Raw genomic sequence first — 22,309 nt, 5'->3', positions numbered from 1 at the left:
GTCAAGACCCATGCCCCCAGGTGGGTGACCCACAAACGGGAGGATGATTACAATTGCAGAGGTTCTCCTGAAGGAGGGAAGGGTCTGAGGCCCACATTGGGCTCCCCAGCCTGGGGTTTTGCACAAGCCCCTGAAATTTTGACTTTGAAGGCCACTGGGGCTTACTTTTGGGAGGCCCAGAGGGCTGTGAGAAATAGAGTCTCCACTCTTAAAGGACCCAGGGCAGAAACAGTTGTTTGAAAGGAGCCCGGGTCAGACCACCTGCTGATCTTGGAGAGCCTCCTGGAGAGGCAGGAGGTCATTGGAGCCCAACCTCTGGGATATAGATACTGGTGGCAACCATTTGGGGGAGCTCGTTCTACCACTAGAACACTGGTGTTGGCAAGTGCCATTTTGGAGTCCTCCCTCTAGCCTATTAGTGCTGGGAGCTTACCCACCCACCAGTGGGCTGGCATTGGAGCTCCCCCAGCTGCAAAGACAGTCACACTGGGACATGGTCCCACCCAACAGCAAGCTGGCACCAGCCCTAGGACCCCCAGACTATGAAGGCAGCCACATAGGGACCCAGTCACCCAGCAGGTTGGCAGCCACTACAAGAGGCAGGGCCTGGCAGCCAATGTGGCCAGAGGCCAGTCATGCTTACCAGTATGCCCATAGTAGTCAGCCTCATCACAACAGAAGAGCCCATGCAGCTCACATAGGCAGCACCCATACAGCATATAGCTCTGGTGATCAGAGGGGAGTGTGCTACTGGGCCCCATAGGATGTCTCCTACATAAGGCCACTTCTCCAAGATCGGGAAATGTAACTGACCTATCTAATACATAGAAATAAACAGACAATTAAGCAAAATGGGGAGACAAAGGAATATCTTCCAGACAAATGAACAAGACAAAACCCCAGAAGAACTAGGCAAAGTGGAGATAAGTAATCTACCTGATAAAGAGTTCAAGGTAATGATCACAAAGATGCTCAACACACTCAGGAAAATAAAAAATGAACACTGAGAAGTTTTAGCAAAGAGTTAGAAAATATAAAGTAGAACCAAAGAAATAAAATAAAATAACTGAAATAAAAAATACACCAGAAGGAATCAACAGTAGATTAGATGATACAGAGGAACAGATCAGCACACTGGAAGACAGAGTAATGGAAATCACTGAAGCTAAACAGAAAAAAAAAATTTTTAAATGAGGAGAAAAAAAATGATATGTCTATATTGACCTGAAAAGATGCTCAAGATATATGGTTTTCTTGAAAATCAGGAATCAAACAAGTACTACAGAATTGTTCCATTATTAAAAACAACAAAAAACTAGATACATATGTCTGAATATGTATGTATATTAAAAAGCCTATAAGAATAAAAAAAAGAGGAAAGCTTAAGAGACTTCTGGGACCACTTCAAGCATGCTAACATTTGCAATATAGGGGTCTCAGAGAAGTAGAGAGAGAGAAAGGGGCAGAGAACTTATCTGAAGAAATAATAGCTGAAAACTTCCCTAACCTGGGGAAGGAAGCAGACATCCAGGTCCAGGAGGCACAGAGAGTCCCAAACAAGATGAACTCAAAGACATCCACACCAAGACACATTATAATTAACATGGAAAAATTAAAGATAAAGAGAGAATCTTAAAAGCAGCAAGAGAAAAGGAACTAGTTATGTACAAGGGAACTTCCATAAGACTAGCAGCTAACTTTTCAGCAAAAACTTTGCAGGCCAGAAGGAAGTGGCACTATATATTCAAAGTGATGAAAAGAAAAAACCTACAACCAAGAATACTCTACCTGACAAGGCTATCATTCAGATTTGAAGAAGAGATAAAGAGTTTTACAGTCATGCAAAAGCTAAAAGAGCCTAGCACCAGTAAAGATCAGAGTGGAAACAAATGAAATAGAGACTGAAGAAAAATCAATGAAACTGAGAGCTGGTTCTTTGAACAGATAAACAAAACTGATAAACCTTTAACCACACTCATCAAGAAAAAAAGAGTGGGCCTAAGTAAATGAAATCAGAAATGAAAGAAGAAAAGTTACAACTGATACCATAGAAATATAAAAGATCATAAGAGATTACTACAAAAAATTATTATATGCTAATAAAATGGACAATCTAGAAGAAATGGATAAATTCCTAGAAACATACAATCTCCCAGGACTGAATCAGGAAGAAATAGAAAATATGAACAGACTGATTACCAGTAATGAAATTGAATCAGTAGTAAAAAAAAAAAAACCTCCAAACAAACAAAAGTCTAGGACCAGATGGCTTCATAGGTGAATTCTACTAAACACCTGAAGAAGAGTTAGCACCTACCTTCTCAAATTATTCCAAAAAATCACAGAAGAAGGAACAATTCTGAATGCATTCTGTAAGGCCAGCATCACCCTAATACCAAAACCAGGCACCACAAAAAAAGAAAGTTACAAGCCAATATCACTGATAAACATAGATGCAAAAATCTTCAACAAAATACTAGCAAACAGAATCCAACAACACATTAAAAGGATCATACACCATGGTTAAGTGGGACTCATCCTAGGGATGCAAGAATGGTTCAATACCCGCAAATCAATCAATGTGATACACCACATTAACAAACTGAAGAATAAAAATTGTATGATTATCTCAATAGATGCAAAAGAGCTTTTGATAAAATTCAACATCCATTTATGATAAAAACTCTTAACAAAATGTGTATAGAAGGAACATGCCTCAACAAAATAAATGCCATATATGACAAATCTACAGCCAGCATCATACTCACTGGTGAAAGCCTTAAAGTATTTTCTCTAAGATTGGGAACAAGATGAGGATGCCCACTCTCGTCACTTTTATTCAACATAGTATTGGAATTGTTAGCCACAGCAGACAAGAGAAATAAATAAAAGGTATCCAAATTGGAAAGAAAGAAGTAAAGCTGTCACTGTTTGTAGATGACATAATAATATATAGAGAAAACTCTAAAGACACCACCAAAAAAATATTAGAACTAATAAATTAATTGAGTAAAGTTTCAGGGTATGAAATTAATATACAGAAATCTGTTGTGTTTCCATACACTAAAAATGAACTATCAGAGAGAGAAATGAAGAAACAATCCCATTTACAATGGAATCAAAAAGAATAAAACACCTAGGAATAAATCTAAACAAAGAGGTATAAAAACCTATACTCAGAAAACTATAAGACATTGATGAAAGAAATTCAAGAGGACACAATACATGGGAAGATATACCGTGCTTATGGATTGGAAGAATTATTATTGCTAAAAAGACCATACTACCCAAGGCAATCTACAGATTCAATGCAATCCCTACACCAAAATACTAACGGCATTTTTTGCAGAACTAGAACAAGTAATTCTAAAATATGTATGGAAACACAAAAGACCCTGGACAACCAAAACAGTCTTGAGAAACAAGAACAAAGCTAGAGCTCCCAGGTTTCAAACTACACTATAAAGCTACAGTAATCAAAAAAGTATGATACTGGCATGAAAACAGACACATAGGTGAATGGAGCAGAATAGAGAGCCCAGAAATAAACCCAAACTTAGATGGTCAATTAATCTATGACAGAGGAGGCAAGATCATACAATGGGGAAAAGATAGCCTTTCTAATAAATGGTGTTGGGAAAACCAGACAGCTACAGGGAAAAGAATCAAATTGGACTATTCTCTTACACTATAAATAAAAATAAACTCGAAATGAATTAAAGACTTCAATGTAAGACCTGAGACCGTAAAATTCCTAGTAGAAAACAGGCAGTATGCTCTTTGACATCAGTCTTAGCAATATTTTTTTGATATGTCTCCTCAGGCAAGGGAAACAAAAGCAAAAATAAACTAATAGGACTATATCAAATAAGAAGCTTTTGCACAGTGAAGGGAACTATCAACAAAACGAAAAGACAGCCTACTGAATGGGAAAAGATATTTGCAAATGATATATCCAATAAAGGGTTAATATCCAAAATATACAAAGAACTCATATAACTCAACATCAAACAAACAACTCAATTAAAAAATGGGCAGAGGACCTGAATAGACATTTTTCAAAAAAATATGACATACAGATGGCCAACAGACACATGAAATGATGCACAATATCACTAAATCATCAGAGAAATGCAAATCAAAACCAAAATGAGATATCACCTTACACTTTTCAGAATGGCTATTATAAAAAAGACAACAATTAAGTGTTGGTGAGAATGTGGAGAAAGGGGAATCCTTGTGTACTGTTGGAGGGAGTGTAAATTGGTGCAGCCATTATGTAAAACAGTATGGCAGTTCCTCAAAAAATTAAAAATAGAACTATCATAGGAGCTAGCAATTCCACTTCTGGGTACAGCTGACCCTTGAACAACATGAGTTTGAACTGCACATGTCCATTTATATTCAGATTTTTTTCAATAAATACATACTATAGTACTACAAGATCTGTGGCTCATTGAGTCTGCTGATGCCAAAACGTGGATACAAAGGCCAGCTGTAAAGTTATACACAGATTTTTGTCTTTCCAGGATTGTCACTCCTAACCCCTGAGTTGTTCAAGGGTCAACTGTATTTTTCCAAAGTAAACAAAAACACTAATTTGAAAAGATATATGCATCCCTATGTCCATTGCATCATTATTTACAATAACCAAGATATGGAAGCAACCAAGTATCCATTGATAGATGAATGGATAAAGAAAATGTGACATATATATATATATATATATATATATAAAATGGAATATTATATATATGTACATACATAATAGAATATTACTCAGCCATAAAATAGAATGAATCTTGCCATCTGTAACAACATGGACAGATCCTGAGGGTATTATGCAAAGTGCAATAAGTCAGAGAAAGACAAATACCTTATGATTTCACTTACACGTGGAATCTAAAAAACAAAACAAATGAATAAACATAACAAAACAGAAAGAGACTCGTAGATACAGAGAAGAGACTGGTGGTGTCAGAGGGGAGATGGAGGGGGGCAATGAGTGAAATAGGTGAGAGAGATTAAAAGGTACAAACTTTCAGTTATAAAATAAGTCAAAGGGGTGTAATGTACAGAATGGGGAATATAGTCAATAATATTTTAATAACTTTGTATGGTGACGGATGGTAACGTATTATGGTGATCATGTTGTAATGTATAAAAATACCAAATCACTCTGTTGTACACTTGAAACTAATATAATATTGTAAGTCAATTATACTTCAATTTTAAAAAAAAGAAAAAAAGTTGAACTCAGAAACAGAAAGTAGTAAGGGGCTGGAAGGTGGGGGAAATGGGGAGATGCTGGTCAAAGGGTACAAGCCTTCAGTCAGAAGATGAATAACGTATAGCATATGTCCTCCATAGGAGCCAGCACCAGGCTGAGCTAATAATGGTTATCATAAGAAGAGTAATAATAACAATAATAACAATAACAGCTCCTAACAAGAATCTACTATCCTTGTCCTGGTCTTACCTCAGCAGGGAGCCCTTCAAATTGGGGAGCCTTGCAGTGGGAGTCAGGATCGTTCCACTTCTCAGAAAACTCTGCACACTTGTGAGGATGATTCTCATCCATGTTCTTTTCTGTTTGATCCCGGACAAGTCCACTGAGACAGACAAAAATACAATATGTGGCAAAGAATTACACAAGGTCAGGAACTGGGGCATGAAAATGGGAGTTTGAGGACCTTACCCAAGGCCATGAATCCCTAAGCCAATGAAGTACATGATAAAAATATGGTGTGTATACCAGAAGACCTCAGAATAACTCTTGTGGATAAATTCCATAGCTAAAGTCACCATGAGAACTAGAGCTATTGTGATGATCACTCCAGTGACACCAGCAATGTGGGTGAATGTCACATACTCCATTGTCTATGAAAGTAGAAATTTCAGCCTGACACAATGCCCAACAGGGACACCATGCCTTTCCTGCTCATGACCAGATTCCAGATGCTTTGCCCTTGAGTCAACTCACCGTGTTTGAGGACTGGATGGGATTTAGCCAAGAATCTTTCTCCTGATGAGATAGGTTGGAGAGAATGGAAGCAAGGGATCCATCTGTGGCCTGTCGGCTTCTGCTATATCGTTCAAAGTTAAACAGGTGTGTGGTGATGTGAATAGCTAAATGAAAAGATGGAAAGGAATGTGAGAGTTGTCTCAGAAACATCATGGCAGGCATGCCCCACTAGAAGAGGAGGATCCTATATATAGTGCCAAGCAGAATGGTGAGTCCACAGAAGGTGCCCAATAATGATTACAGAGAGAATCAAGATCTTTTTTATACTCACTCTGTCCCCAAAGGAATAGAATGTAAATTCCATGAAAGCAGGTTTAGAAGAGTGCCTGGCAAATAATGCCACGTGTTCAATAAATATATTTTGAATGTTTATATGCGTGGATGAATGAAACTAGATTGTGAATGTCCAGGAGCCTGCAGTTTCATCGTTTGCCCCAGTTACCCAGTAGGCAGATTATATATGCCACCAGCTTGTGGAAGGTGAGGTTGTGATCCAGTTGCTTTCCCAGGGTGCGCCTACAAAACAACAAATGTAAAATGATCAAGATAGGGTGTATCCAGGCAGCTTTATGAAATTCGCTAACCCATAACCAACACGTCTTACATAGAGTGTGCCAATACACACCCACTCTTGCTCACCCCCTTGGTTACCAAAGGAGACCTCTGGCTTCCATTCCTAGGGGCTTGGTGTTGAGCTGTCCTACTGAGATGTCAAGAGTCTCTTGTCTTTAATGTGAAAGTTGACCTACAGTTGGCTGGGACTCAGTGAGCAGGTGCCTCTCAGGAAGGACAGCACATTTTGACACACGGGAAGCAGGATCAGCATGCTGTTAAAATGCAAGCTGCAAGCAGAGGCTTGGGCCCAGGCCAATGCCAACTAGAACAGAGGAGAGAAGAAACCAATATCTGCTTCATCTCCTCATCTTGCAGGTGAGCATGGGCCCAGTCCACTTGCCTGAGACCTGGACAATCAGTCCAAAATCTCTGTTTACAAATGACAGAAAATTTGCTGAACTTAACATTGAATTGAGAAATCCTCATGACAGTGGTTTGGACATGTTTGACTATATATTTATCAATATGAAAGAGAACAAGATTTAATGTTAACAACTAAATTATGTGAATATAATACTTTACAAGGTTTTTAGCTTAATACACTCAATTATGATTTTAGTTTGTCACTTGTAAAACAATCTTGAAGATCATATATATTTTATTTGCACTTTAAATAAAGCTTAGATATTTTGAGTTATAATTACAGATGGTAACTATTTTTCCTCTTTTCTATATTTTCTAATGTTGCAATTATATGCATGTAATAATCATGTAATAAAAACAATAAAAAATTAACCATTTATATTTAAGATCTCTTTAATAATTGAATAAAACGGGCAAAACGAATGAACCCCTCAGAGCAAAAATTTTAAACTTAGGTAGAGATTTGAGAAGGGAGAACTTCTAAGAACAAAATTTCAAACTGATTTCCTTGGGTGGCCAGGCAGCATACATCAAGATCAATCTGATCCAACAGTAGAAGCTGCTAGAAAAGGAGACAAGGAATCAGTGCTTCAAAGAAGTATTGAGCCCAGAAATAGGCTTGATTAGTATAGGCTAGACAGAATATATTCAACTCTGTCTGTGGTAGCTAACTCCGACTTCTCTCCTCAGCTGTACAACTGGTCTCTGAGTCAGCTCCTTGGGATTGCAGGCAGTGGAGCGTGACAATTTCACAGCAGCAGTGAAGGTGGTGGCAGCAGCCAGGAAATTTTTGTTCACTTCAGCTGACTGGTCAGCCTTACATGTACGCCTGTCAATGACTTGCTAAAAGAATATGAGATAGAGTTAACAATTTCTCGGCCTTTTTCTAATTATCTTTTCGGCACAAAAACTATTCTTCCATACAACCTAAACCCGGGACAACGTGACACTGGTTTAATAAGCCAGGTCAAGATCTGCCTACCATCCATAATGGCTTACAATGCCAGGCAGTGCAATGAACATGAGCTGCCCTACTGTTTTCCATTTCTGACTCTTCCACATGACCTGTGTTTTCTCCCTCTGCTGAGTCACACTCCAACTGTTTTTGGTAGAGACGGCCTGTTCTATTTCTGAGTAAATTTTCTCTGCTCATCTCAAATATCCTGCATTTCCACATTGGTTCCCACTGCTTGCTTATTTGGGTCACAGAGGTTCCTTAAAGCTAAAATTGACAAGTGAATTGAAGAACATAGGACTACAATTTCACAGCTACATATTCTGTGGAGGCTATCTGTATGGGATGAATTCTTTTTTTTTTTAACACATCTTTATTAGAGTATAATTGCTTTACAATATTGTGTTAGTTTCTGCTTTATAACAAAGTGAATCAGCTATACATATACATATATCCCCATATCCCCTCCCTCTTGCGTCTCCCTCCCACCCTCCCTATCCCACCCCTCTAGGTGGCCACAAAGCACCCAGCTGATCTCCCTGTGCTATGGGGCTGCTTCCCACTAGCTATCTATTTTACGTTTGGTAGTGTATATATGTCCATGCCACTCTCTCACTTTGTCCCAGCTTACCCTTCCCCCTCCCCATGTCCTCAAGTCAATTCTCTACAGCTGCGTCTTTATTCTTGTCCTGCCCCTAGGTTCTTCAGAACCATTCTTTTTAGATTCCATATATATGTGTTAGCATATGGTATTTGTCTTTCTTTTTCTGACTTACTTCACTTAGTATGATAATCTGTAGGTCCATCCACGTTGCTGCAAATGGCATTATTTCATTCTTTTTTATGGCTGGGTAATATTCCATTGTATATGTGCCACATCTTCTTTATCCATTCATCTGTCGATGGACACCTAGGTTGCTTCCATGTCCTGGCTACTGTAAATAGAGCTGCAATGAACATTGTGGTACATGAGTCTTTTTGAATTATGGTTTTCTCAGGGTATATGCCCAGTAGTGGGATTGCTGGGTCGTATGGTAGCTCTATTTTTAGTTTTTAAGGAACCTCCATACACCAACGTGCCATACCCACCCCCACCCTTCCTCTTCTGTCCTTGATCTGCTCCTTCCCCAGCCTTCTCCAACCTGTTACTCTGACCTGACCCCACCTTTTATACAGGCCTTGAATTTGGCAACACCACCCACTTCACAAAACCCCCCACCCCAAGTATCCCTCTTGTTTGAGAGGTATTTTTCTGTGAGATCAGTCCACAGTGGTGGTTTTCAACTTGTTCATTTATTTGTTTTCAACCAAACTCTTTCTTAAAATCATAAGCAGGAATCCATAAGACAGATGAAGGCTGCTTTGGTTGAAGTAGAGACACTGCCCAGTTAGCCTTCCCCTCACACCCTGTAGGGATACCTGAATTTCTGTGGAAACCAGTTTGAAAATTGCTCAATATTTCTTTACTGTGTATTTTCATTATTGATTCTGGGGAGTGTGCCCTGGATAGGTCTGTCAGATTTAATGAACAAAAATACAGATGCCTAGCTAAATTTGAACTTCAGATTTTTAAAAAGTGAATAATTTTCTAATATGCCCCTGTCTCATGCAATATGTAGAATAACTTATACCCCCCAAAAAAATATTTGTTACTTTTCTGGAATTCAAATTTACCTGGGCATCCTGTATTTTTTTTCTGGCAACTCTAACTCTAGGCGAAATGAGGGCATTGGGTCTCAAAGAAGCCAGCGTCAGAGATAAGAAAAAACAGAGATTCCCCACATCACAACTGTGATACTCACCCCCAGGATTTGTCTTGTGTAGTAGTACTTGTTACCTTCTCAAATGACAGGAAGGCATGCACAAACAGGAAAACATTCAGCCCCAACCAAGCAGCCTAGAGGAAGAAAAATTAAGCAAGGGATAAAGTGAAATTTGGGTACAGGAAAGAGTAGATAAGGGGTAGAAAATAGTGTTACCATTTGGCTATTTTGTGTTTATCTGTTTTCATTTTGGGAGTGGTGGGTGTGCCACACAACATGTGGGATCTTAGTTCCCCGACCAGGGATAGAACCCCTGTCCCCTGCAGTGGAAGTGCAGAGTCCTAACCACTGGACCGCCAGGGAATTCCCATATCTGTTTTCATTTTAAATGAGTCAACTTACTCTGAGTCAGTTAGGACTTCAAGACATGCATCAGATGCTAATGACCAGGGTCAGCACATCAAGGCTCATAGACCAAATCTATCTCACCACCCGTTTTGTACAGCCTACAAGCTAAGAATGGTTTTTATATTTTGTTGTTTTCACATTTTTAAATGGTTGGAAAAAATCAAAAGAAGAATATATTTCATGACGTGAAAATTATATGAAATTTCAGTATCTATAAATACAGTGGTATTGGAACTTAGCCACACCTACTTATTTCTGTATTGTTTATAACTGCTTTTGTGATTCAATGGAAGTGTTGAGTAGTTGTGACAGAGAACATATGGACTGCAAAGCCTAAAATATGTACTACCTAGCTCTTTACAGAAAACATTTGCCAACTTCTGGATTGGAGCGTTCCAACTATTGCACCTATAAGAAGGCAATACGTGAATAAATGGATTTCTAAAGAAATAGAAAATAAATTTAACATCTGTGACAATACCCATCTGAAGGGACTAAACCATTCCAGATGGGCCTGCCTCTTTAATACACTTTCCTGACATGCACTTTCCTGTTTCTGGATTGTGATTCTTTTTTCAAATTAACCTATCATTGCTTTGGACTCATTTGAGCTCTTAAGACTTCTTTGGTCTGTCCCAAGATCTGTCTCTACATTGGCAAAGAGGGAAATTTGGAACCTACCGTCCCTCTCCTTGGAGAACAACCAGGTGGGCTTTAGCCCAAGCTTGAAGGTGCTAGTCTGTAATTGATCAGGACTCTAGGGCACTGGGATGCCTCTGATATATATCCATGGCCCCAGGATGGTCCAGAACCATCTCAGCCCCACAGGTAGAGGGCCTTTAGCCTAGAACATGGCCTATTCAGATTCCCTAGATCTGGACCACTCACACACCTCTGGCATCATAACATAGTGATTCGAAGTGTGATATTGGAGTCAAACTCCTTGGGCTCAAATTCTAGCTCCACCACTTTCTAGCTCTGTAATCTTAGATCTGTGATTTAACTTTTCTGAACCTCAATTTCTTCACCTATAAAATGCGGACAATAACTATATCTACCCCACAGCAATGCTGTGAGGCTTACATGTGAAGTGATTAATACAGTGCTTGGTGCATAGTAGAAGCTCAATAAATTCTGCCTGTGTCATCACCAGACTGGCTTACCAATCAATTTCTTCCTGCATTCTTTGCCCACACACCCTTTCCAGAGTTGTGTGTCTTCCAGAGATCATTTGACCTTAATGGAAAAAGAGAGGTGAAAGCCACAGATACTTCAAGAGTTCAGAAGACAAAGGAGAGAAGCTTATTTAGAGGGAGCAGAAATATTTCAGAATCTGAGAGGGACACAGAGGCAAAGACCTCTGTGACAGCCCATCATCAATTGTAGGTAAGATGAATGATGAAATACAGTGACATCTGAGAGTAAGGAATTCCATTCCCCACCTTGACAATAATTTCCTCCACTATGAATGGAAAAGAAAGAGTAGAAGACCTGGCAGGAAGAGTAAAAATATTTTGGGGGTAATTTATTTTTCATTAAAATAATAGTTCAAAGGAGTGTATGTCAGAGATAACAAGAAGTCTGAGCCTGCCAGTGGGATTGGTGCAAGGTGAAAAATCAAAGCTAGTTACATCATCATCACCACCAGGGGTGATGAACTCTCCAAGCAAAACCTAAGAGAGGGATAAAAAATGCAGAGGATTTTAGACTTAGAAACACACTTATATCTAATCTAGTTTTCATCAATCCCCCCCACACACACAGGTGACCTGAAGGCTAGAGAGGACAAATAATTTGATCAAGGTCACTCAATTAATAGCAGAACTGAAACTAGAGTTCAGTTAGAGAGTGCATTAGAAGGGGATTGTGCATATGTGGTGTGGTAAAGGCATTCTGGCTTGAACCCTGGGGAGCTAGCTTTGAGTGATGGCTCTGCAATCAATTCACTGTGTGACGTCTAGGTCTTATTTTCCCTTATAAAGTCAAAGAGTTGGTTTGGTTCTGCACTACACAAAGCTGTAGCCACTAAGCACATGCGGCTACTAAGCACATGAAATATGCCTAGTTTTAATTGAGATGTGCTGTAAGTATTAAATACACATCGGATTTCAAAGACTTAGTAAAAATAAAAGAATATAAATTATCTCATTAATATTTTCATATTGATTACAGGTTGAAAGGATAACTTTTGATATATTGGGTTAAACAAGATATATTACTGGAAATTAATTTCACCTATTTCTTACCTTTTTCAATTGTCTAGGTATTAGACAATTTTTAAATTACATATGTGACGTTACATTATATTTCTAGTGGACAGCACTGGACCATAATCTCTAAGATCACTTATATCTCAAACATTCAATTTTATTATTTCTTAATGTGAGCAATATAAGAAGAATGGAGAGAAATGAATGCTCCATGGCACTAGTTAGAGGTGAAATGGAAGAGAAAAAGAGAAGACAAAAAATGAAAACAGATTGAAATTCCATATACTTGTGGTTTATATTTTTGTCTCTTTACCAATCAATTTCTGGAGTTGGACTTTTTTCCTTTTCTAAAATGCTGAAATATATCATACACAGAAAAGTATATAAAACATATATGTAATCCTAGAGTTGGACCTTTCAGCTGATAACTGGCCTTGATGAGCTCAATATTGGCATGGAATCTTTCCCTTTCAAGTAACTTCACAAATATTAAAAAACATAATGTCTCCTTACTCTAAGAGTAATTATTAGAAAGTGAAACATCACTTACCAGAAACAAAACTGAGAACCAATGGTTAACCACCCAGTTTCCCATTGTCAAGTGGTGGTTTGGAGCCTCTGTAGGCAGCAGCGAAGATTCAGCAACTTGGATTCTGGAGAGATTCTTCAGGATTGGCACCTCTGTCCAGCTCAGGGACTGTGAATCTTTAATATGTGAAAGATGCACACCTACCCACAAAGCTTTCAGGAATGAATACATGCACTCTGCCTTCCTCCTCTGGTCAGAACTATGTTATCAGCTTTGGTAGACCAGCCCTACCTATAAGTACCACAGGTGTTTTCCCTGGTGGGGTTTTATCCCTTCAGGAAATAACAATCTTCTTGGGTGAGAATGTTCTCTCCCATCAACTTATCAACATGATTTAATGTGGGGCATTGTCTTCCTTGATAAGACATTCGCTAAGGTTTCTCATAAGGAAGATTTTAGGCTGAGGCTATAAACAGATGATCTCAGGAAAAGCAGGGCAGAACACACGCATGTTAAGGAAGCTGCTTTAAGGTGGGCTTTCAGAAGAGCTGCTGCAGCTGCCTGCTGCAATTTGGACCTCAGCCTGGCTAGCTCAGAAACTTTGTTTACCAGTTCTCCTGGAAGATGATCTGGCTCTGGGGAGCGCTTGACTGGTTGGAAGGACAAGTGAAAAGAATGGCCACATAAAATAAAAGAAAATTTAGCAGGTACAAATGAACACCTCGGTTCAAAAAAAACAGAGGCAAAGTATTCCAAACGAGAGAGGTGATTGTATTCTAGTATGATGGATTAGCTAGAGTTGTGTGTTCAGTTCTGAGCACTGATATTTTTCCTTTTCTAAAATGGTGAAATATACACAGAAGAATATATAAAACATATATATGTAATTTAAAAAATAATTTTAAGGAATGAATAACTATGTACTCAGTAGCCAGGTTTAAAAAATTGAATATTTACTTCCAGTATCTTAAAGTCCTCTCTGTGTCCCTCTGTGATCACGATTTCCCTTCTTCCCCAGTCTCTCCCCCATCAGATGTAACTACTATCCTGAAATTTGGAGTAATCATTGCCCTGTTTTTCTCTACAGTTTTACTAACTAAATGCATTCCTAAACAACATATTGTTTAGTTTTTCCTGTTGTTGAACCTCTAAGTAAATGGAATCTAACTGTTTGTATGTATATATGCTTCTGTGATTTGCTTCTTTCACTCAACATTGTGTCTCTGAGATTCATACATGTTGGCACATGTAGTTCCCACAGTTTGCGGGATCTCAGTTCCCAGAGCAGGGATTGAACCCGGGCCATGGCATTGAAAGCCTGGAATCCTAACCACTAGGCCACCAGGGAACTCCCAGTTGAGCATCTTTTAATTCAACTGTTGGCCATTTGAGTGAGTTTTCTTCTTTGAGAGGTGCCTAGTCTAGTTTCTGGCCTTCCTTCCTTCCTTTCTTTCTGGTGTGATTTCCCAAGTCTTTATTGTGTGGTTACAGAGGATGTGGAGATTGGTTTCAGGAGTTTTGACATGGTGGGAAAGACGTCTGCATCCTTGTTTGGCCACCTTACACCAAAAGACTAAGTTTTGGAAATCAAAATTTCAACCTGGCTTCAGCCCCTCTTGGAAAGGTGATAGTATGAACTTGTTTCTTTCATTTTTTCTTCTCTTTCTTTTTCTTGATGTTTCATCTTTTGTCCCATCTCATTATGGTTCCTTCTCTATATCTTTAATTGTAGAAGATCTTTTCTGCTAGTCTTTTGTTCTTCTAATCAATAATTTCTCTGTAAATAATTGTAATTTTGGTGTGTCCATGGGAGGAGGCAATATATGTATAACTGATTCACTTTGTAATAAAGCAGAAACTAACACACCATTGTAAAGCAATTATACTCCAATAAAGACGTTAAAAAATGAGCATGAGAATAGGCTGCCCTATAAAGTATTTTGTGCTGTGGGTTGAAAGCTTAAATAAGTAGTTTTACCTAACTAGTTTCAATTCTACCTAAATGAGGAAATTATAGAAAAATTATTGGGTGAAATATTGGTCAAATAGTATCAGGATCCTTTTACCTTCTGTACACACCAAATAATGTACTGTCATCAACAGGGAAACCTTCACTCAGATCTCTGTTGCTTGTCTTGCTATGGAATTGCAACTCTTTGTACATAAATATGAAATGGATGGAAATATGACAGATTCATGGTTCCACTTCTAAAATAAGAAAATGTTGCCTTTAATGAGACCAAGGCAGATGAGAGGTAGAGGAGAAAGTATAAGTAAGTCAGGCAGGCAGTCTCCTATGTTGTATAATTTTTTGAGAAATTCAAAATGACATTCCTCTTCCCCACCCCACTAAAAAACAGCCTTTTCATTAGTCTGTCATAGGGTAGGAAATTCTTACCATTGGAATTAAAAAGCTATGCTCCCAGAGGCTATAATTAAATTCCATTGTTATCTTGTACTGATGGAGGGGTGGGGGTGGGGGATGAGGCCTCTGCTCTAAGGAGAGAGAGGGAAGTGACAAAACAACCCACTATGACCTGTAACTCATATTTTCACAGAAGGCAGGATCCAGAGAGAAGGGGACCTATAACAGATTCCTGGGGCATCTGGCAATAAGGAGTAGTTAGAATGGGGTACTGTAGCAGAGGACTTTGGAAAACAGGGGTGCATTGGGTGTTTGGAGGTGGACTGAAGCCAAAGTGAATGCCAGAAGACCCACTTGATCCGCCTATAATGCCCTCTCCATACCTACTGAATCAGAATTTTCATTTAACAGGATCACCAGGTGATTCATGTGCACATTAAATTTGAGAAGTGTTGCTCTTACAGAGTCTGCAACTCACAAGGGCTCAAACACTTAAGCAGGTTGGGAGAAAGATTAAATGGAAAAAAAGTTGGGAATTGATCTCACAAAATGGTTTAATTAGATTCCTTTATTTAACAAAGATTTGTCCTTTAAGAAATGGTTTAGAAACTAAACTTCCTTCCTTCCCCCCTTGCTTGAATCTTCCCGGATCGCAAACCACACACAATCCTCCTTTTTTTTTATTACAGGAAAAGCCTCAGTTTAGGTGAAATAAACATCAAGATTCCGGGTTGGAGCCCTTCTTTTGATTGTTAAGGAAATATGAAAACAAACAAAAATCATAAAACGCCTAGAGACTTTGTTTAGCTACCACTTTATCTTAGCACCTGAGAGCTGGGAGGTAGGTGGCAGGTTAGATCTCAAAGCGGACTGCTCTTAAAAAAAAAAAAAGAACAAAATATAGTCATTGCTCCAACTTAAGGCTCTTACATTTAGAAATCTCAATTGGAACTCAGCTTAGGTCCTTGGCCTTTTCTGAGCAAGCTGATTCAATGAAAAGGGATCCCCTATTTTTCCTAATAGGTAGTCCAGCTAGGCCCGTTAATGTGCGCCTACCAGAAGGGAAAAAAACTAGCCAGGCTGGAGACAGAGCAGGTGGCAGACAAGCTTTGAGGAAAGATTGAAAATGTGCCTCTGCCTTGGAACTGACCTCTCTTCACTCTGATTTTTTGCTACCCTCAGGTGGCTTCCTGGTAGTATAAAGAGAGGAAAAACAGGTAACTTTGGGGGAGACGAGGAATATTATTTTACTGTTTTATAATTGGATTATAAATTAGTTCATTTCCAAGGGGGAAAATGAATATCTTGAGGAGTTTGGGGTAAGTTCCATTTTCTCAGGGAAAACTTGATTCTACTGGGCTTTCCAGAGACTAAATCAGGGAATCAACAAAGTAAGCATTTGCTCATTCAACGTTCACTCAACAAACATTTATTAAATACTTACTCTCTAACAGGCACTGTGTTAGGAGCTGATGATACGGCAGTAAATAAGATATACAAGCTCCCTGTCCTTATGGAACTTATATTTTGGTGGGAGAGACAGATTAAAAACAAATAAAAAGAAATATACTTCAGGTAATGAGGAGTGCTATGAAGAAAATTGAAACAGGGAAGGGAATAGACCATGATGTGTGTGGTGGAGGGGCTATTTTAGATAGGATGATCAGGGAAGACTTCTTTGAGTAGTTGACATATGACACTTGTATTCTGAGAAGGGAACAGTCATGCTTCTTTGGCGTTCTAGAGGGAGAACTAATACATATAAAGGACCTGAGGTGGAAATGAGCTTGGTGTGCTAGAGGAACAGCAAGAAGCCCAGTGTTATGGGTTGAATTGTGTCTCCTCTAAAATTCATATGCAGGGGAATTCCCTGGCGGTCCAGTGGTTAGGACTCAGCACTTTCACTGCCGAGGGCCCAGGTTCAATCCCTGGTCAGGGAACTAAGATCCCACAAGCCCTGTGGCGTGGCCAAAAAAAAAAATTGTATGCAGAACCCCCAGTACCCTAGAAAGCAACCTTATTTGGATGTAATTCATTAAGATGAAGTCATACTGGAGTAGGGTGGGCTTTTAATATGACTAGTGTCATTATAAAGGGAGGAAATTTGAACACATACATGCACACAGGGAGAACACCATGTGAAGATGAAAGCAGAGATCAGGGTGATGGTTCTATAAGCCAAGGAATACCCAAGATTGCTAGCAAACCATCAGAAGCTAGCGGACAGGCATGGAACAGATTCTTCACAGCTCTGAGAAGGAAAAGTCCCTGTCAACATCTTGAACTGGGACTTCTAGCCTCCGGAAGTGTGAGACAACAAACTTCTTTCTGTTGAAGCCACTCAGTGTGTGGTAATTTGTTATGGCAGCCCTAACAAATGAATACAGCCAGTGTTTCTAGAGACAAGTGAGAGGATGGGGTAAGAAATGAGTTCAGAGAGGTAGGTAAAAGTCAGATTATCTAGGGTCTTGCAGGCCTTTGCAAATGTGATGCAAATAGACCTAAACCCATTGTTTTTGGTAGATTTAGGGAGCCTCTAAAGATTAGAGGTAAGTGAGGGCTATAGGTCGCCTCTCCCACAACCTCCTTACTAGGTAGAACATTACAGTGAAGGTAACTGTCAGACTAAATTCTGACACATGCAGTTATTAGCAATCAGGGGTCAAAACAGTCACATAGCCTCTTCTTGTAAATTGGGTGAAGTATCAATACATACTCTCTGTCTGACCTTTAGGAACTCCAGCAAGCTGCTTGCATGAAAGATTTACCTGAAACAGATGGCCTAATAATATGGTAACGGGATCAACCTATCTTCTGGGTGGAGCAGGAAAATCTTCCATTAAGTGATATATATTAGTTATCTATTGCTGTGCTACAAATTAACCCCAAAATTAGTGCCTTAACAACAAACATTGATTATATCATATAGTTTCTGTGTGTCAGGAATCCAGGATCAGCTTTGTTGGCTGCTTCTGGCTGGGAGTCTCTCGTGAGGTTGCAGTCAAGATGTTGGCTAGGGTTGCAGTCATCTAAAGGCTTGAATGGGCCCGGGGATCTTCTTCCAAGGTGGTTCACTCATATGCCTAGCAAGCTAGTGTTAGTTGTTGGCAGATCTCAGTTCCTCAACACATGGCCCTCCATTTCTCATAACGTGCAAGCTCAGAGCAATGATCCAAGACAGAGCAAGACAGAAGCTGTAATGTCTTTTCTGACCCAGCCTTGGGAGTCACATTAGGTCATTTCCATAATATTCTACCAGTTACGTTACAGTGGTTACATTCTTCCCTATTCAGTGTGGGAAGGGAGTAACTACACAAGGAAAGAATCACTGGGGACCATCTGGCAGGCTGGCTATCATGTAGTGGGATACAGAACCACACAGAGTCTGAGGCCTAGAATGCCACTCCAAAGAGTACTGAGCTGTTGGGTTTGCTTGCCAGATTTTTATATTCTGATCATGCAAGGATGGAAGCACCTGGACAATATTTCTAGCCACTTCACGTATTTTGAAAGCAATTCATTTCACCAATGAAATATATTTCTTACATCTTTTATGCTGATAAGTGGAGTCTGTGGTGCAAGGTTTCCTAACCTTGGGTCCTGGGGATAGAATCCAGGGGGTTCTGGGACCTTGATGGGAAAAAATTATGCCTTTATTTTTTTTTGTTGTTACTGAATGTAGTCAACAAACCACAGTCTTATTAGTAGTACCAGTGACTTTGTCACCAGCACATATCAAACATATTTTCATATCACATTATAGCTATTGCCAATATCTTAAAAGATCATTAAATTCATTACTATTTCAAAATTATGGTGATTATTAGACCTGCTGCTAGATCTTGTTATTTGCTGGGATAGTAAAGAAATATATATATATTAATATGTCAAAATTGTATCTTTAATATTTTTTTCCTATTTCTTTTTTATTATTATTAATTTTCATTGGAGTATGGTTGCTTTACAATGTTGTGTTAGCCTCCACTGCACAACAAAATGAATCAGCCATACACGTACGGATATCCCCTCCCTTTTGGACTTCCCTCCCATTTAGGTTACCATAGTGCAGGGCATTAGGTAGAGCTCCCTGTGCTATACAGTACGTTCCCATCAGTTGTCTATTTTATACATAGTATCAGTAATGTATATATGTCAATCCCAGTCTCCCAATTCCTCCCACCCCACCCCACCCTGTATCTTTAATATTTTGATAATTGCATTTCAACACAATTGGTTTTAATTGTAATCTTATGTGTTTTATCTTGTTGTGCATTAAAAAAATGACTCTGAATCGGGTTCACCAGTTGGCCAAAGGGGCCCATGGCACAAAGAAAGTGTAAGAACTCCTGCTTTAGCACAGGTTCAGATAGGGAAATGTGAACATGGGGGTGGGGCGTGTAACTACCTTTGGGGTAAGGACACCTGAGTAGGATCTTTCAAATGCTAACCAACCACTCCTGAGTCTATATTCCTGATTAGGATAATTCAAATGTTAACTAACCACTCCCAGAGTGTGGATTAAAACTAATTTACAATGAGTTGACTAAATTGTTTATCAATATGAATAATCATTGCCTGTTCTTTCTCCACTTCAAAATATATACAAAACCCACCCCACCCTTCTTCCTACCTCCACTGTCCCCACCCTAGACCAATATTTCAAAAGATTATTTTTTAGACAACACACCGTTTCATTAAATAATTGATTCTATGAATCCAAGATGACCATAGGTTGTAAAACCCATCATTCTCTTACGCACCAAGAAAGAAAAATTGCTCTTAATTAAACTATGCTGTACCATTAATGGTAAAATTCATCCCAATTTCAGAGGTGATGAAAAGTGGGAAAATATGCATCTTAGAAAAAACAAGGTATATTACACAGCTGATACTGAAGTGTTTTGAAGTAAATTATAGGCAATATAAAACATTGCACACATACAATATAACATGGCGAGGAGTTTGGATTTTATTTTAAATGTGATAGAAAGCTGTTTTGAGCAGGGAAGAGATGTGATCTGGTTTTCATTTTTTATATGTATACTCTGGTAGTTGTGCAAAGAACAGATCAGGGGAGAGGTGGATGTGACCAGAGAGGCTTGGTCTAGGGTTGGAGCAGTGGAGGTAGGAAGGGTGGATTTAGTAAATACTTTGAAGAGGAAGAAGACCAGTAATGTTCGTTCATATTGATAAACAACGTATACAACTCATTAAGCAAAAAGAAAACATTGCTACAAATCTAAATAATTCTTAACTCTTGTTTTGACATTCATTAAGTCAGTACTACTGAATCTCTTTGACTTTCAGAAGCTCTGCCAATCTTTCATTAGCTGCAGCTAAGTCCCACCTCCAGGTGCCAGTATTTCACCTCATTGTAAAGGAGAAAGCAGCATGAATGACTAGTACAAGGGCGGGAGGGAATGACTGACAACAGCCCCTTGTGTGAGCCTTCCCCAGGGACATTGATATTTTCATATGGGTGCTTTAAAATACAAAGTAACTATGTGTATTAGTTTGTTCATGCTACCTTAACAAAATAGCACAGAGCGCGTGGCTTAAACAACAGAAATTAATTTTCTCACAGTCCTGGAGGCTGGAAGTCCAAGATCAAGGTCACCATCAAGTTGGTTTCTAGTGAGAGCTCTCTTCCTGGCTTGTAGATAGCGATCGTCTCGCTGTGTCCTCACATGGCATTTCCTCTGTGTACATGGAGAGAGGGAAAGAGGGAGAGACAAAGAGAAGGAGAATGGGAGGGAGACAGGGAGACTGGGACACCAGCCTTATCATATTAAGGCCCCTTCCTTATGACCTCAACCTTTATCACCTACTTATATGCCTTATCTCCAATACAGCCTCATTAGGGGTTAGCGCTTCAACATATGAATTTTGGGGACGCACAATATAGTCCATAAGATTACCATTCTTCAAAATATATTAGGGACATAATTTGAAGTACAGAAAAAGCTTATGAATAAAGATGTTCATTGCAGCATTATCTGTAGTGGTCAACAAAAAGGAAATAAGCTAAATGCTCAATAACAGAATAGTCAAATCAATTATAGCATATCTACACAGTGGAACACTACACAACTATTTAAATGAATGTAACAGGAAAATGTGTATGATTTGAAGTTAATGGAGAGAAAAACCAAGATATCAGAATAATCACAACACTGTATAATCTGGCATGTAAAAAGCCTGAAAGGAAATATAGCAAAATATTAAATGTGGCAATTGATAAGTAATGAGTTTCTTTGTGATTTTTTTTGATTTTCTGAATTTTCTACGTTTTTATAATGTGCATCACTGCTTTTATATTTTAATTTTTAAATTTTTTATCAAAGTTATGCATTATCATAGTTTACAGAGTTTAAAAGTTCTACAAGTTTTGTTATGAAAAACAGTGCCCTTTTCCCTTCCCCATAATTTCCCACTCTCCAGAGGCAAGAGTTTTCAACTCTTTTAGCTGATTCTTTTGGTATTTACCTTGGTTCTCTAAATAACATTATTTTATTGCTACTTCTTGAATTTTAAGTTTTTGACATTGTCTATTGGCATTACCTACACTCACCCTGCCCTCCCAATTCACCCAAAGACCCTTTTTATCCCTACATTTTTCCAATATAGGCATATCATAATTTTGGTTAGACCACTATTCAATGTTTACAGGATGGTGACCAAGGAAACTTTATTCACAGCCACGAAGTCACAAATACTTTTCCTTACTTGCACAACGTTTTGTGTTTCCTGGAGCTCATAATTATTTTGTTTTTTCTTTAAATAATTTTCTATGTACTTAGCAAGAATTCAACTTTAAACTCTTGATCAGTTACCTCCAGCTCCTCTCCATGTGTTTTGGTGTATCAGGTATCTTGAAGATATCTCTCCTGAAGTCTTCTGACCTGTATAAGCTAGTTGACCTCTATTCCTTCTTTGTGTGCAGCTGTCATCCTGGAACCTACCTTCACCCTCTTCTGGAGCTTCCCTTTTGCCTCTTTCTTGTGCTGGATCATCTCCCCACTAACCCAAGTCCTTCTGCTTTCTTGGCTTAAAGCGGTTTCAAACAGGGAACTATA

At 38.9% G+C, this 22,309-nt stretch overlaps 2 protein-coding genes across 4 annotated transcripts in view; both read right to left on the bottom strand.

The window, feature by feature from the left end:
* The window catches only part of NOX1 (NADPH oxidase 1), a 24,495-nt gene extending 17,629 nt beyond the window's left edge, over window positions 1-6,866 (bottom strand). The window contains 5 exon segments of the mRNA XM_089904287.1: window positions 5,480-5,612; window positions 5,699-5,880; window positions 5,984-6,129; window positions 6,468-6,550; window positions 6,793-6,866. Coding sequence (XP_089760413.1) covers window positions 5,480-5,612; window positions 5,699-5,880; window positions 5,984-6,129; window positions 6,468-6,550; window positions 6,793-6,851 — 603 coding nt within the window. The 5' untranslated portion in view covers window positions 6,852-6,866.
* Window positions 6,434-22,309, bottom strand: LOC149744244 (uncharacterized). 3 transcript variants are annotated; one of them, XM_089904284.1, is made up of 6 exons: window positions 22,196-22,309; window positions 20,816-20,932; window positions 18,780-18,863; window positions 9,761-9,855; window positions 8,735-8,905; window positions 6,434-6,541 (listed from the first exon to the last, which is right to left on the bottom strand). In XM_089904284.1, the coding sequence occupies exons 1-5, from the start codon at window positions 22,244-22,246 to the stop codon at window positions 8,869-8,871; spliced, it is 384 nt and encodes a 127-aa protein (XP_089760410.1). In that variant the 5' UTR covers window positions 22,247-22,309; the 3' UTR covers window positions 6,434-6,541; window positions 8,735-8,868. The 3 variants fall into 3 exon arrangements, with proteins under 3 accessions (XP_089760410.1, XP_089760412.1, XP_089760411.1); XM_089904286.1 differs by having other exon boundaries at window positions 8,735-8,893; XM_089904285.1 differs by lacking the exon at window positions 6,434-6,541 and adding an exon at window positions 6,866-7,846.

Source organism: Delphinapterus leucas, chromosome X (assembly GCF_059928025.1).
Source record: "Delphinapterus leucas isolate spDelLeu-1000000601 "Yukka" chromosome X, BTC_Dleu_Yukka2, whole genome shotgun sequence".
Taxonomy (NCBI): Eukaryota; Metazoa; Chordata; class Mammalia; order Artiodactyla; family Monodontidae; genus Delphinapterus; species Delphinapterus leucas.
The sequence above is the reverse complement of the archived record's forward strand: the minus strand, read 5'-3'. Positions and strand labels throughout refer to the sequence as shown.